Source organism: Myiozetetes cayanensis, unplaced genomic scaffold (assembly GCF_022539395.1).
Source record: "Myiozetetes cayanensis isolate MyiCay16 unplaced genomic scaffold, myiCay2020 scf2-11, whole genome shotgun sequence".
Classification (NCBI taxonomy): Eukaryota; Metazoa; Chordata; class Aves; order Passeriformes; family Tyrannidae; genus Myiozetetes; species Myiozetetes cayanensis.
In genome coordinates this window covers 49,830,696-49,845,060 of record NW_026087411.1, presented here as the reverse complement: position 1 = coordinate 49,845,060, position 14,365 = coordinate 49,830,696, and the positions used below count along the sequence as shown (strand labels likewise).

The 14,365-nt window shown below is 37.3% G+C and overlaps 1 protein-coding gene across 1 annotated transcript in view; it reads right to left on the bottom strand.

Moving 5' to 3' along the window:
• Positions 1 to 1,129: 1,129 nt before the first annotated feature.
• TAB2 (TGF-beta activated kinase 1 (MAP3K7) binding protein 2) overlaps positions 1,130 to 14,365 on the bottom strand; it is a 61,896-nt gene continuing 48,660 nt past the window's right edge. The window contains exons 4-7 of the mRNA XM_050314748.1: positions 7,509 to 7,669; positions 6,769 to 6,862; positions 5,367 to 5,447; positions 1,130 to 3,186 (exon numbers count right to left, since the gene is read on the bottom strand). Of these exons, the coding sequence (XP_050170705.1) occupies positions 3,041 to 3,186; positions 5,367 to 5,447; positions 6,769 to 6,862; positions 7,509 to 7,669 (482 nt within the window). The 3' untranslated portion in view covers positions 1,130 to 3,040. The remainder of the gene's footprint in view (positions 3,187 to 5,366; positions 5,448 to 6,768; positions 6,863 to 7,508; positions 7,670 to 14,365) is intronic.

Below are 14,365 nucleotides of genomic sequence, written 5' to 3'. Positions count from 1 at the left end.
TCATCCTTTAAACTGAAACCAATAAAGACATACTATAGTGATATGTCACTATACCAGCATCAGCTTGAAGGAAGTGCTGATGATACATGTGACCTGAAATACACAGAGAACATAAAATCCCTGAAGGTGAAGGCAAAAGTCTGTGGAAGTGGTGACACTGGAGACGTAACTTCTCTTATCCCACTATTTCAGGATCATTTATTGAACAGACTGCACAATACCCAATCACACTGTGTGGATGGTTCAACACAGCTAACTGGAGTTAGGATATAAGTATTTTTTTTCCCTTCAGAAAAATAAACTCTCAAATAAATGCAGGGATAAGATCAAATACGCATTTCATAAAATGAGCAGAATTCCATTTGCCTATTTTCCAAATATGCTCTTTCCACCCCACAGCTGACTGGCGTTTGTTGTTTGCTTTTTAAGTCCAGCTGCCCTTCTTGCTCCAACCACTTCACTTCCCACTGCAGATTAAGGCACTCCAGTTGAATGTGTTAAGGAATGTTTTTTACTGGGTCTACAGTGACTTTTTTGCTAGATCTGTTTACAGAGGCCTCCTGAAGGACTTTTTTACACAGCATCACCATGTCTCAGGAAAGCTCAACTCCACGGACTGAATGTCTGCTAAGACAGGGTCCATGGGGGAAAGACGTGTAGGAACACTGCACATCTCACAGCACTTATTTTATACACAGCACCAAAATACAGTTTAACCATGTTCATCTTTAAACCGTGCTTATATTAACGTAAGTATATAATCTATTGCCCTGGACAAAGTGGTCACCCATTTTGATTAGAAAAATATTTTTAAAATTGTAAACCCCTGAAGCACGAACTAAAAAGGGCCTCTGTCCAGCTTATTAGTCTATCAGTAAGTGAAGTGGTCTTTGGTCAGGAAACAATCTTGTCAGTGCAACATATGAAATACATTCCATACCCTCCCTGAATTAAACAGAACAGTCAGTGCCTGGGAGGAGAGACACAAGGTTCTACATAACAAAAGGTTAAGTAAAAACTCTGGTCACAAGAAATCATCCTACTTTTAATACTGTTAATGCTTACTGTTCCGTTGAGTATTCTGTTGCTCCACAGCATGGAAAAAGCAAACAAATCACAGAAGAAAACATTAGAATATAATTTTTTTTTAATTTTTATAAATAACTTATCTGTTACAAAGGCAGTTTACCCAGCTAAATCACAAAACCATCAACTCAAGATATCCAAATTAGGTTTTATTAATAAACAGGTAAAAACTGATTTGTCAATCTTCACATAGAACTGCAGATGAAGCTGAAAAACAAGGCCTCATTTTATAAACAAAATGCATTGAATGCAAGTGCTTTGGGTCTACTGCCTAATTACCTGGGATTGACATTTTCTTCCCACATAAAAAATTGCAAAGCCTTCAAAACAAAGGCCTCTGTGCATTCACATAGATCACTTGTAAAACTCCTAATAAAAGTGTCCACTGGCAGATGTTTACAGTGGGTGACAGTCTACTTTATCTTTTGCTACATTGTTAGCACTCCCTCCAGCCTCACGCTAAGTGTTGCTGCTACATAATTCTTTGCGTGCCGTCTTTCATGCATATTGTACTGGAATTCCATTTTCTTGATCTCGGTTACATACATCCCCGATCATGTGAGTATTTTCCTTAAAAAAATAGATCATCAAAATATAAGAGATGCTTGAGGTTGCTTCAGTGTTCAAGTCTGTTTGATTTCTCTTTTCCAGCTTTTATTTCAGTTGTCCTAAATATTGCTATCCTTGTTTTCTATAAATATGAGACTTCTCCACAAAGTCAGGTTTAGAAACTGGCTGCCAAAACAGGAAAGCATTTAAAGTCCTTGAACAAAGCTGTACGATGCTGCTGCTGTTGATTTTGGCACTGTATGTACTTCCCCAATGAATCTCTCTTCAGGAGTCTGCAAGACACCCAGCAGATGAAGCAAGCTCAACTCGGATGCTGATCTGTTGGTGGGTTGAAAGTTTCCTAGTATAAAGTTTCCTCATGCCAGACAAAATGCTACCTTTGTGTCACCCACCGTAAAACTCAGTGTACAGAGTGAACTATATGCATAACTCTTCCAACTTCTCCTGCATTTTTACCACGCTGCATCTGCAGGTCTTCACAGATCATCAGCATTTACAAGAGCAATGTACAGAATGAGCAGAGGAAAGCTATTTTGTGCATAGTTTCTTATTAATGCTCTTATTTTAAGGCATTGCTTCTCTCAGATAAAAGCTTAAAAAAAGGGACATGATCGTGCTTAATCACTTAAAAGGGAAAAAAAAGAAAGTTAACAAAAAGACTATTACACTATACATACAGAATTACAAGAAAATAATAAAGGTGAAGAAAAGAAATCACTTAAAGCAGGCTCTAGAGCTATGTACAGTAGGAAAAGCTTTGGGGTATTTCACTGTGTGTATTGTACAGACAACGCATGCAGTTTTTCCTTTTCATCTTTAGACATAATTGTACTGATTTCTGGCTTCACAGAGATGTTTTCAGGGAAGATAAGGCAGAGTACCACTGATTTGTGAAGTTCTTCCCTTTATCGAAGGCACTATGTGGCAGCAAACAGTTTAAATATTTAAACCTTGTTCCTTTTAAGATCTCCTCTGTGCATGTAGTGTTTCACTGAGAGCTCTGAAAACAAAAACACTAGCACTCTACTCCCTTCCCCTGTCAAAATTCAGTAGTGACATCGGGGCAAAGAAGAGGATGGGCAACACCCAGGCACTGAACGTGGTGTGTGTTACTGGGACACTGGTAATACTGTACATGGCTTAGGCAGCTGGCAAGTCTTTCAGCAGATTACCATTCAGCTGGTCCATTTCAACTGCCTGCGGCACAACACTGAGGTATTGCTTGCTCTGTGGACTGACACTGAACATTAGCAAAATACCATCTCCTCACAACTTAAGATTTTACAAAATCCTACATGTAAATGCTTTTTTTGCCCCCCCCCAGTGACTGGATAATTCCTCGTATGTTTGCTGTGGTTTTACTGAAGGTAATGGGCCTGTTGGCTCAGAAATGCCTTGGCATTTCACACTGTTCACAGCGATTTAAGGCCGGATGATTTAAAAAAGTACAGGCGGTACAGCTCCACTGAGCTCCCTCATCTTCATCTGTGTCTGGAACAGTCTTTGGTGTTTTCACAATGGACCTCTGATCTGTGACATGAAAGAGATAAGATAAGAAGTTACTAACCAAGAACAGTATGGAAAGAATTTTGAGATTATTTTTTTTTCAGTAACTGAGAACTATCTTGTTCCTCTGAGAACAGCACAGTTATTACAAGTGACAGAAGCAGCTTTTTACCACCCCCTTGACTACAGACTGATTGTAAGTCAGCCAAAAGGCACAAGGTGAAACTATAAAAAGCAAGTTTCCCATCCCTTCACTCTGCTTTCTTCCTTTCCTCCCTCAGTTCAAAGCTATTGCATGAAAAGGAGATAAAATTTAGAAATTAATCAGCACAGGAAACATGCACAAGATTTAGAAGTCTGAGGTCTAAAATTCATTATGACAAGAAGTAAATGCTCTGTAACCTTCTGACACGTTTAACTTTTTGACCCTAGAATGAGTATCCGCAGTTCCTCCTCAAGCCAGCTCAGCAGGCAGATACAATAAAGAAAAAACAATGCCTGGCTCTGTCATGCTGCAGAGTAATGCTGCTAACCATACAAGTGCACCTTTTTGCACGATGTGTTAGACTATTTTAACAGAGAAAAGAAGAAAAGAGAAGAGGGATGAAAAAGATGTAAAGACAGATGAGTGACTTTTCAAGTTAAGGGTTCCCAGTTTAGGCAACTGCAAAGTCCTTCAGCCCATTATTTCAAGTGCAGAACATCTCATCAGCAACTAGACAACGGCAGTTGCTGCAAAGACCTTCATGAAGTATAACATTAGTGATCACAACTGTAGGAAGAATTATTTGTCTTTCTTTTGGGAACAGCAGTAATTGTGGATTAAGTCAAAGCTTATGTGACAGTTAAACTGAAGCTTAAAATTAACTGAGAATTAGTTAATGAACAACTAAGATACACCGGTGATACTTTTTTAAGAAGAAAGAAGAAAAGAAAGACAATTGATAAAGGGACTTCAAGGGTTTATAAACTAGCCACAGTTAATTTTTCATTTTCAAGATTGAATCAAACACTTAAATTTGGGAGTTCCTAGAAGACAAGCCAATCTAAATGTTAACAGCTAGTCACAGAAAATTAATTTAAATTTTCTTCTTTGATAGGTTAGTTTTTATTTACTGTAAAGGGAACTACAGTAAATAAATAATTGACAGAACTTCTTATAAATTCTTCATGGTTCAGCTGTAAAATAGGACTGTGCATGGATTTAACTTTAGTCAGTATTTTCACTAACAGCTCAGATAAAAGATAAAAAAAGAGCTTTACAAAGCATGAAAAACAGTATCAGTTTGGAGATGTTACAAGCAGTCTGGAAGACAAAGAAAGTTCTATTTATCTAGACCATTTTACAATATAGAACGGTCAGAAATCTGTAAGATGAGATTCTGTAACAACAGTTACTGCACACGATAATGACCAATCACACACATATATTACGTGGAGAACTTCCTGAACAGAAAGATTGCACAGAAACATTAGTGGATTATCTATTGCACTTGGTGGTCTGCCTAAAGTTCATAGTATGATGCTGTTGCAAACAAATTAATTTCAGTCTCTGCTTTATGTAACACACAAGACGTAATTATTCTGCTTTGTTTGACATCCTGAGAGGGAAAAAAATAAGTAATGTACAAAACAATGACAAGCAGGATGTTTAAGGCTGGCTAATATTCAGCAATACTGACTGCCCTACTGGCCTACATTATTTTCCTCTTCAACTAGCTAGAACTATATGCAACAATACTCAGAAGAGGCTTTCATGTAATTTGTTACTACAAATTCTACAGCAGCCAGGAAATCCAGTCAGGGTAACCAAACTGAGTTATTGGTCCATGTAAGGAAATCCACTCTTCATCACAAACAATGATAAAGTCATATAAGTGAGTTTCAGTCATCCTAAGCAATGCACCTTATGCTCAGTTTTATAGACAGATGGATACTTCCACTTACTTAAACTACCTTCCAATATATTATCCATCTTTAACATAATCCATTTAATATACTTCTCTTTCCTGAATGTATGAATAGAGAGGAAACAAGAGCAAACAGAAGCATATTTACTGCCAATACTAATAAAATGCAAGGTTCATATACTTTTGAAGTAATCTATTTCATAATCAACATTTAAACTAGATTTGTAAATCAGAACTTAATAGTAGATGCAAACCAAATATTTGAATTAAATCCAAATTTTATCAGTACAATACCTTTGGGTTTTGGTGGCACAGGACCAAGAAATCCAATATTATCGTAAAAATTATGAATAGCGCTGGGATTAAAATGTGGTCCTAAAAATAAAAAAAAAAAAAAGGTGCAGCAGTTTAAAAAAATAAATCTGAGTAGGGAAGCATGTCAATTTTTTTTTCTGGCAGTAATTCTGTAACAGTACTATTATTCCCTTATCACCTTCTATATCAAGGTGTCAATACAGATCCAAGTGAGATATTAGCGATGTCAACAATACATTTTAAGAAACTTATTGCCCAAAATATGCAATCTAAAGTAAAGATAGAATCCATCAGACTAAAGTCCTTAAAGGTATCTTTTTCTGCTGTGCTTTAACACCATTTTATTATTTAATTTTAGCTTTTTCTAAATTGCAGCTATACTCAGAGATGTGTTACCTACTATGCAGTGTATTACACATGCTTAGAATTAATACTCAGAGGAAGTCCTACATCCAATTTACTGTAACAAGCAGATAAAAAAATCACCTACAATTTAAATATTCTATGTCAGGTCAGGTTTCTAGTACAGCTTTACATTCAGTACATCTGTCTACTTTCTCCTTAACTGAAGGTATATTATCTGAAGGAGAACTTCCATGTCTCATATCTGAACTGACCTAACAGCTCACTGCTGCTGAAAGTGGGAAGTACTAGTTCCTTCCCTCTCACTATCTCAGTTCTCCCTACCCGTGCCTCTCCCTCACATGAGCTGTAACAAGCTCTTCCAGCAATGCAACAGTTTTTGCTTGGCTCATGGACAGAATCAGCTCTGCAAAGGGTCTAAAAGACCAATACAGAGCCCGAGCTCAGTAAGTGGCATGAGAGGGAAGCAGGAAGAGAGCGGGATCTCTTGTTGGCAGCTCTTGAATTGGCTCAGCTGTCTCATAATTTCACCCTCATGACCAAAGGCTGTGTCCCTGCAGACAAGGAAAGCGGGAGGAGCAGAGCACACTGGAAGTTGTAACTGTAGATTATATTTGCTAACTTGAGAGGCTGAATACAGACAGACATGGAAGACAAAAGAGAGAGATGGACACATATGTGCCCATAGTTGTATGTTTTAAAAAACTTTTTCTCTTGCTTTGATATTCAGATAACCAGATTTTTTTCCTCAGTATTTATTAAGTAAATGGCATCACAAGTTTCTCTCTTCTGAGCCAAGTATGAATTAGGAATGACTGTGGGATTAGGAAAATCATAAAGCCAACAAAAACAACAGGCATAAAAGACAGTTACTTCCATGGTTTTGCTCAAACTAATGTGATGATTTTGCAAACAGTGTCTATCACTTATAACACAGACTCTTTTGATAAATGCAGACAGTGAAAAAAAGAAAAAAAATCAACATTTACAGTTGCTGATGTACTAAGGCATACTGTACCTCTTGCTTGGAAAAGATCAATCTCTTTGGTTAGGCAATCTATGTCTATCTGCAGCTGTCTGTTACAACTTCTCAACTGTTGCATTTCTTCCAGCTGGAAAAATAAATCTGCCTGTTAGTCTAAATTTCCCCACTTTATTAACAGTTGTCATTCACACATAGGTAGACAGAATTTAGTTATTTCAGAAATGAAGATTAAAAATCTTCCCTTATGACCATCTTTCTTTTAATCCAAGCATAATCTTACAAACATCTTTCAAGCCCACTTATCTTTCAAACCCACTTAATAATTCTCTCACATCAGACTTCAGAGCTGACTGAGTAACTCCAGGCTGTGGTCAGGACATAGCCAATGGTCCACCAAATCAGTGGCTGAATGCACTGAAAACTGGTGCATTAAATCGTTTCCTTGAGATTGGTATATACACAAAGACCAAAAAATACTTGTGTGGAAAGTAGTATGAGTATTAAATCGTAGTCTGAAACGTTAGAAAGGACTAGCAGGTCAAACCTTTTGTAACTGCCTTTAAAAGCAATACTTCACAAAGCAATTAGTGAACTGCAAGGTTGTGGTTAAATAATGCATATTTAGTCTTTAAGATACACTGTTTACCAGCTTAATTCTAGCTACACTGCCTGCCACTAGTATATTGCCAATATATGAACAACTCTTCCTTCAATTTATTGTGATAGACCACACTTGTGGTTTAGGTTGACAGCCTACAGACATTTCAACTTACTGACGGAATTTGGGAAACAGAATTCGATCTTTTCAGGCGCCTTCGTGTTAGATTATTCTCCATTTCATTGACCTCTGCTTTTAGTTTATCCAACTTTTTCTTTTGAACCTCAAGTTCTCGTTGAAGTCGCTCCATCCTGGCCTTCTGGTGTACCAGTAAAGCTGCAATACATAAAGTCCCATTTTATCTACTTTATTATCCTTCATGTGGCAATATCAGATAAAGAAGCAAGTTAGTATTCTTTTGGGAAAATACAGACAAAACCACTGCTTTTCCATTTTCCTCACAAGAAAATCTGTGCCATAAGATGGAATGTGCTGCATTTTTGAAAGCAGCACAAATTAATTACAGACAAGAAAATGAGTCATACATCATAACAGATGACCATGCAAAATTTATCTGCAATCTCTAAAAACCTACAAGAATGACTACCAGAAGCCAACAACAAATATTTCTTTGCATTGCATTCAGCCTCACCACTGTAAAACAGGTAGCATAAAGAGGATAGACAACTGCAATATGGAGCACTAGATATGCTTATTGCTGTTAGGACTGGAACATAATCCAGTGTTCATCAGAGTAGAGCATACCAAATGAAACTAAACCAGAAATAAGCAATATGACTAGCAAACAGTGATATTTATCATCACAGAGGCTGGATTGTATGTAATTTTATCCCTAAACTATGGTGCAGAACCATTAGCTCAGCTTCTAATTTCTAACACTGCTTACTATTTGTAAATTAACAGGCACGAGGAGACCCAATTTAGAAACAATGAAGTTAGCATTTAAACCACAGCTTTTTAAAGGTACAAAGAATATATGTAGCAGAAGATGCAAATTCATGCAGTTTAATGAGTTCATTTCATTGAAACTAGATTTACTATTAAATATCACAAGAGTAGATAACTGCTCAAAGCAATAATCGCCTTCTACAAAAAAAGTACTTCTTTAAATAAATTCAGCAATCATTTCAACATTAATTCATCCATTAAATCAGTAATTCACACAAACTGGGATCAGTTTCACAGACCATGGATACTTTCACAGCACCATAAAAAAGTAGCAATAACAAAATGTTCCAAAAGATTGAGATTGAGTTTGCTTCACAAAAGTCTAAGTAAAACTCTAGCTTTAACATAATATGTTAGTTCATCATGATTTCTTCAGGTACCAAAAAATTAGAAGCACTCAAATTTGGTTGCCTAGGTTTCCTGAATAGTAGCAGAGGAAAAAATTGATGCAACTTTCAAAAAGATGCAACATCAAAAAGATGAAACTTTCCACATCTCTGGCAGGCAGAACTGTCTTCTGCTGCAACTCCTGCCTGTTCATTCATTCACACATCAAATTTTGTCTTGCAGAGGTTCTTCAAAAATAGGAACCATGCCAAACTATTTTTGTACAGCATTACAGACTGCAAAGCCTTACTGAGATCCAGTCTAGGCTTTTGAGTCACATGTTCACAAGATACCGAAATGACAAAGCTGATGAAGCTTCTGCTAGGTTTTGATCAAACCAGAGAACTCTGCATAAAAAGGCACCTTCATCTCAGATCAAAGTAGTCACACCATAGTTAAAGTTGGAACTGTGCTCATACATAACATAAAAATGTAATAACTGAAACCTCAAGGTAAAAATTTTTGTTGAATTATCAGGTAAGTATTCTCAAAAGACAGTAACCCCTCTTGAAAAGCCTTTTAGAAATAGTGAAAGAAACTTTTCTCATTTATGAACCCCAGGAGTTACAAATGCAGCTGCAACTATAAAGAAATTAAATAAAAGACTACTTTGCCTCTACTCCTGCAGGGAGAATACAGGCCCTTTTTCCTTAATTTTCACTTTTAGACAGTCTCTTCTATTTTTATTGCCTTGGTATTACTGCTGAGGCAACATCTCAAAGCTCAGATTATTGGTACTTGACCTGCAGCAGCAGAGCTGTGCTCTACTGACCACACTCACAACTCTTCGGAGCTATGGATGCAGGTTGCTGGCAAGCAGCCAGCACCACTGGATATGGTAGGTAAGGAAAAAAGTTACCAGAATATCTCCAGGTGGCACGGCAGGGACTCAAGACTTCAACCTGTGCATCCTCCACCTCCTTTTTGTTTCAGTTACTCTCGTAAAGGGAAAACCCCCACATATTCCCATTTCAATGTTCTGCCCTTCTGTGGTTTAGAAATTCAGCTGTCACGGAACCGCAAAAGGAGCAAAAGGCACTAATGGATGCCCACAGCACTATTTACTTGCTCTTCATTTCCACACCAGGTCTGTAACGTGATGCCATTTATTCTCCCAGCAGCTTTGTGACTACTTTACTATTTTACAATTTCAAATCCCAACAGGTTTTAAAAACATTCATTACAAAATTAGCATTATGATTAAACAAGAAGAATCATTTGGTATTAACTCAGTCACAGAGTCACAGAATATTCTGATTTGGAAGGGACCCACAAGGATCATTGAGCCCAACTCTTAAGTGAATGGTCAATATGGTGGGAATTGAACCTGTGACCTTGGCATTATTAGCACCATGCTTTAAACAACTGCGTTCTGTATTGCTATGCTATACTTCTACTACTAAAAGTAACCTGAATAAGGAATTGGGAAGACATTAGTTTAAGTACAGACTTTCACACAGAATTTGGTGATTTTGCTTAAATACGAAACGGGCAGCTGCAGGAAAAAAAATGGGGTGTGGAAGACAAACTCCTCCTCATATCCCACTGCATTATTTATGAATGGAAACTGCCAATTTAGGTATTCAGCTCCCTCTAGTGTTGCTCAGAGCAACTGAAAACGTTCAGAAAAACACTGCAGTTCAACTTCTTAATTACAGGCAAACAAGGTATTTAGTGCATTCAATTTTTTCAAGTTCTGCAGGTTTGCATTCAACAGATTAGCAAGCACAGTACACGTCATGATCTAGCAGATGCCACTGCTTCCTTTGACATTCAAAGTGTGTGTTTTTCACACAAAGGCTGTATATCATTACAATTACAGGGAGCATGAAAGTCTGGAGGACAAAAGTTCACTCTTCCTGTCCTAGAGACCTACTCAACTGGGTTCTGAGTACACTTGTAAGTTTGGAAATGCATGCATACTTGTTTTCTCAAAGCCTCTTCGAATCTGAATTTTAAATCTAGAGTGTCTTCTGTTATTGTGTTTCTAAGCTAATCTGGGAATGCAATGATTTCACCCTATTCTACAGACCTATGAATTTCTGAGATTTCTTGCTTTGCCAAATATGGAGGGGAATTCTGGCAATGCAATTACTGCGTGGCAGTAGGTTTGTGAAAGTCTCAGGACACACTTATGTTCGTGCATGTTTTCAAAATCTGTCTTTGAAGCTTCACAGAATTCAGTCATTTGATACGCAACTTCAATAGTTTAATCTGATTATTTTTTTTGTTCTCCCTTTTCAACACTCTCTTCCCTAATTTTTTAAAGAGAGCATCACTGAAGAGTGGGGCCTGATATAGAGAGCCAAATACAAGGCTGCATTTTTTTCTTAAATCACATGATGCAACGGGCTCAAAGCCCCTTTGGAGCATGGGGCACAGCTGTATCTCATTCAAGTATTTTTTTCCTAAGCATCTACAAGGACTGCTAGGAATTTAGGAAACTTCTTTCCTGCGGCTTTTTTTTATTTTTGAAAGTTTTAAAAAGCTCCAAGAAGCCAAAGAAAGAACCATGCAAAATTTTAATTTACTTATCTAGTTTATCAATTCACTTTTCTACATTAAAAACACAGTGGCAAGAACTGCTAAGCAAACACGCACCCACATATATACCACCTATAGATGGTATCAATGATTCACTCTTAACTCTGCATACCATCCCTTTCCCAAGCTAAAGAAAATAGTTAGTCAAAACCATGCAGTACTTAACTAAGGGACTTAAGCTGCCAAGTAAGAACACATCTACCTAAAGATTTTATTACACGATTATGCATTTTCTTGATGGGATGCCTTCCCATTATACTGATGGAAAACTAAACACAGAATGAACAACTATTAAATAATTATTTAGCCTCGCTATTCAACACATGACTACATGCAGAGTGAGAATACACCACAACAACATATCTGAGTACAAAATTTTCTGTTTCTAACAGGATTTCACCTTTTTCATCCATAAAACACTTTAAACTAAAGTATACATTGAAATCTCACATACTTCATATTAATAAAACTAATTATAAATTGAAATCTCTGCTAAGTAATGGGAACCAATATTTGTGTACACACAAAGAACTGATACTAAATAGATTGGCATAAAAATGTATCCTCTTCTGGCTGTCCTTTTGGGCATGCACCTAGCATTACTCTTTGCACAGCTTTATTAATTCCTACTGACTTCAGTAGTGGATGCAGATGCTCAACATTTCCACAAGCATGTCTGCGGTATCACAGATGGGAATCCCAGAAAATGAGAAACATCCATTAGCAACCACTTCTGATAAGTTTGGTGACAGTGAGTTTCGTAGCATCACAGAGTCAGTGTCAGAGATACAACTGAGCATTCCTCGGTAACGACAGTCATTTTTTCTGAGCAGAACCCACTCCTTTTCACCCTGCATAACCTCCAGGTTTGGCAGCAAACAAGACAGAGATCTGGGGAAGCCACCTACTACCTGCTGCGACTTACTCGGGAGGAGAAAGAGAAATCTAATTGTGGAAGGAGACTGGAGTGCCTACACATATAACTAAGTAAAGCTTCTCAGATGGCAGACACCAGCACTTGCAGACACATCCAACACATCTGTTCTCCTGGGTTGGACCATGTATATAAATGTAAAGTAAATAAAAAAAGTACAGGAAATTTTCTTTGACACCAAAACAACTCTACCTTCTACCCCAAGGTTCCTTCTACTCCAAGCCAGTTTCAGTTCTCCCTGCCAAGATAAGGAGCATTCTGGCAGAAATGGAAAAGCTGATGAAAATACGTTTTTCTCTAATCATGGCCAGAGAAACTACTCATCTGTTCTGGCTAAAATTAGAATGAGACAATCACCTCGCATGGAAGGTTTTTGGCACAGTCTGGATAAATTATAAGCACTTTAGAGCATAGCCTCACAACGGAAAGCATCGAGCAACTCAAATCCCTTTTGGTATGTAACAGAAAAAAACCCATTGCTAAGTAAAAGAAACATGTTTAAAAGTAATAACTAGGACTTTTAAGTATCAATATTATACAAGCAAGCCTATCACAGACTTCTCAACTTTCCAAAGATTAAATAATTACAAAAATGTAAAAAATACTGCACTTACTGCAGCAGAAATTAAGCACACATGCCAGAAATCTTCTATTATGTAATGAACTTCAGAAGCACAAGTATACTTTACGTGAACTAGTGACGGACACAGAAAGATGGTCTTTCCCTGAGGTCCCTAAAGCTGTACCAACCCACATCATGCATCTACACTTCATCTAAAAGCTGCATTTATGTCTTGGCTTCAGGAAGAGTTGGGCCCCACAGCAGGTATGAGGTCAACACTTCTGAACTCTTATGTTGTGTATCAAGATTGCCTCATCTTGATAAACCGAACGCAGATACCTGCAGCCTGTGGAGACTGTGCAGGTTACAGTGGCCATCACTATCAAAGATATAAGAGGTAAAGAACCAGACCTGCTAGAAGTCAGTGCCATCAGCAAGGCAAAACAGGAGAAAGGGATGCCCTACACCAAAAAGTACCCAAAATGCAGAACGCTTGGGAAGTAAGTTCATGATCTAGAAGAGTATTTAGAACCTAAGGACAAGATTTCAGCTGCTTAATTTCTGGGTATATAAAATCTTCTAGGACTAAGACTAAAACAGCCAGTCAAGTCTCCCTCCAAATTAAGGGAAGGGAATATTACTTCTGGGTGGCAATTGGTTTTCCTTATCTGAGTAATCTTCTGAAGGTCTTTAACTATGCACTGAATGTAAAAGACAGTCTAGGATGATTAGCTTTTGTTTTTGACACCTAACCTTTAGGAACTTTTAAGTTAGGATTAACTACTCCTCACCAAAGCTAACTACATCCAGAAGTAGTGCACAAGCTATAATCAGTGTTCATTTACTTTATCCAGTATTCCAGATGCAGACCAGGCTTCTAGTGTTCTGATCACTGAACTTACTTACATAAAACAAAATGGCTAAATTCACCTGAAGAATGTTTACAGTGGTCATGGAACAAGCCCGTTTTTTCTAATTCTGAACTGTCTGGTAGGTCCAAAGAGGATCAGTGAGGTCAAAGACAAATTATTTTGACAACTTCTCCTGAATACTACTTAAATATCTTAAAGCTTATTCATTATCTTTATACAAAAAGTCCACAAGAAGGTTAATAAACCATCAAGTTGGTAATAAAAGCATGTAAACCCATGAAAACAGAATAAAAAAGATTAGGTTATGTTGCCATATCAATATTTTAAGTTTCACCCTAGCAGCTAACTTTGGTGTGGTGTTCCTTCTCACACTTTATAACGTAACAGAAGTAAGCATCAAGACTTTAAGATTTTTATTGTCAGGCACACAGTAGGGAACATGAAGGCCAACACTTCGTCCCACTAATTGCTTTTGAAGTCTGCTTTTCTTCTTTCTTAAATAACACTCACAAAAAAAAAAAAAAAGCAACATTACCCAATGGAAACAGTATCTCAACTGATTAAAAAACCTGACAGTGGACTTGTAACTTTAAATCATTAAGACAAATCGAACAAGAGTAGATGTTTCTTTCAGAACAACATAAAAACAAAGATGTTATGGCTCCACTTCATTAAACAGGTAACACATCCACTTAATACAAACAGAAGAATTATCTCCAAGTATTCAGTTACATGTCTTCATCATAAAAAGAAATCTATGATTT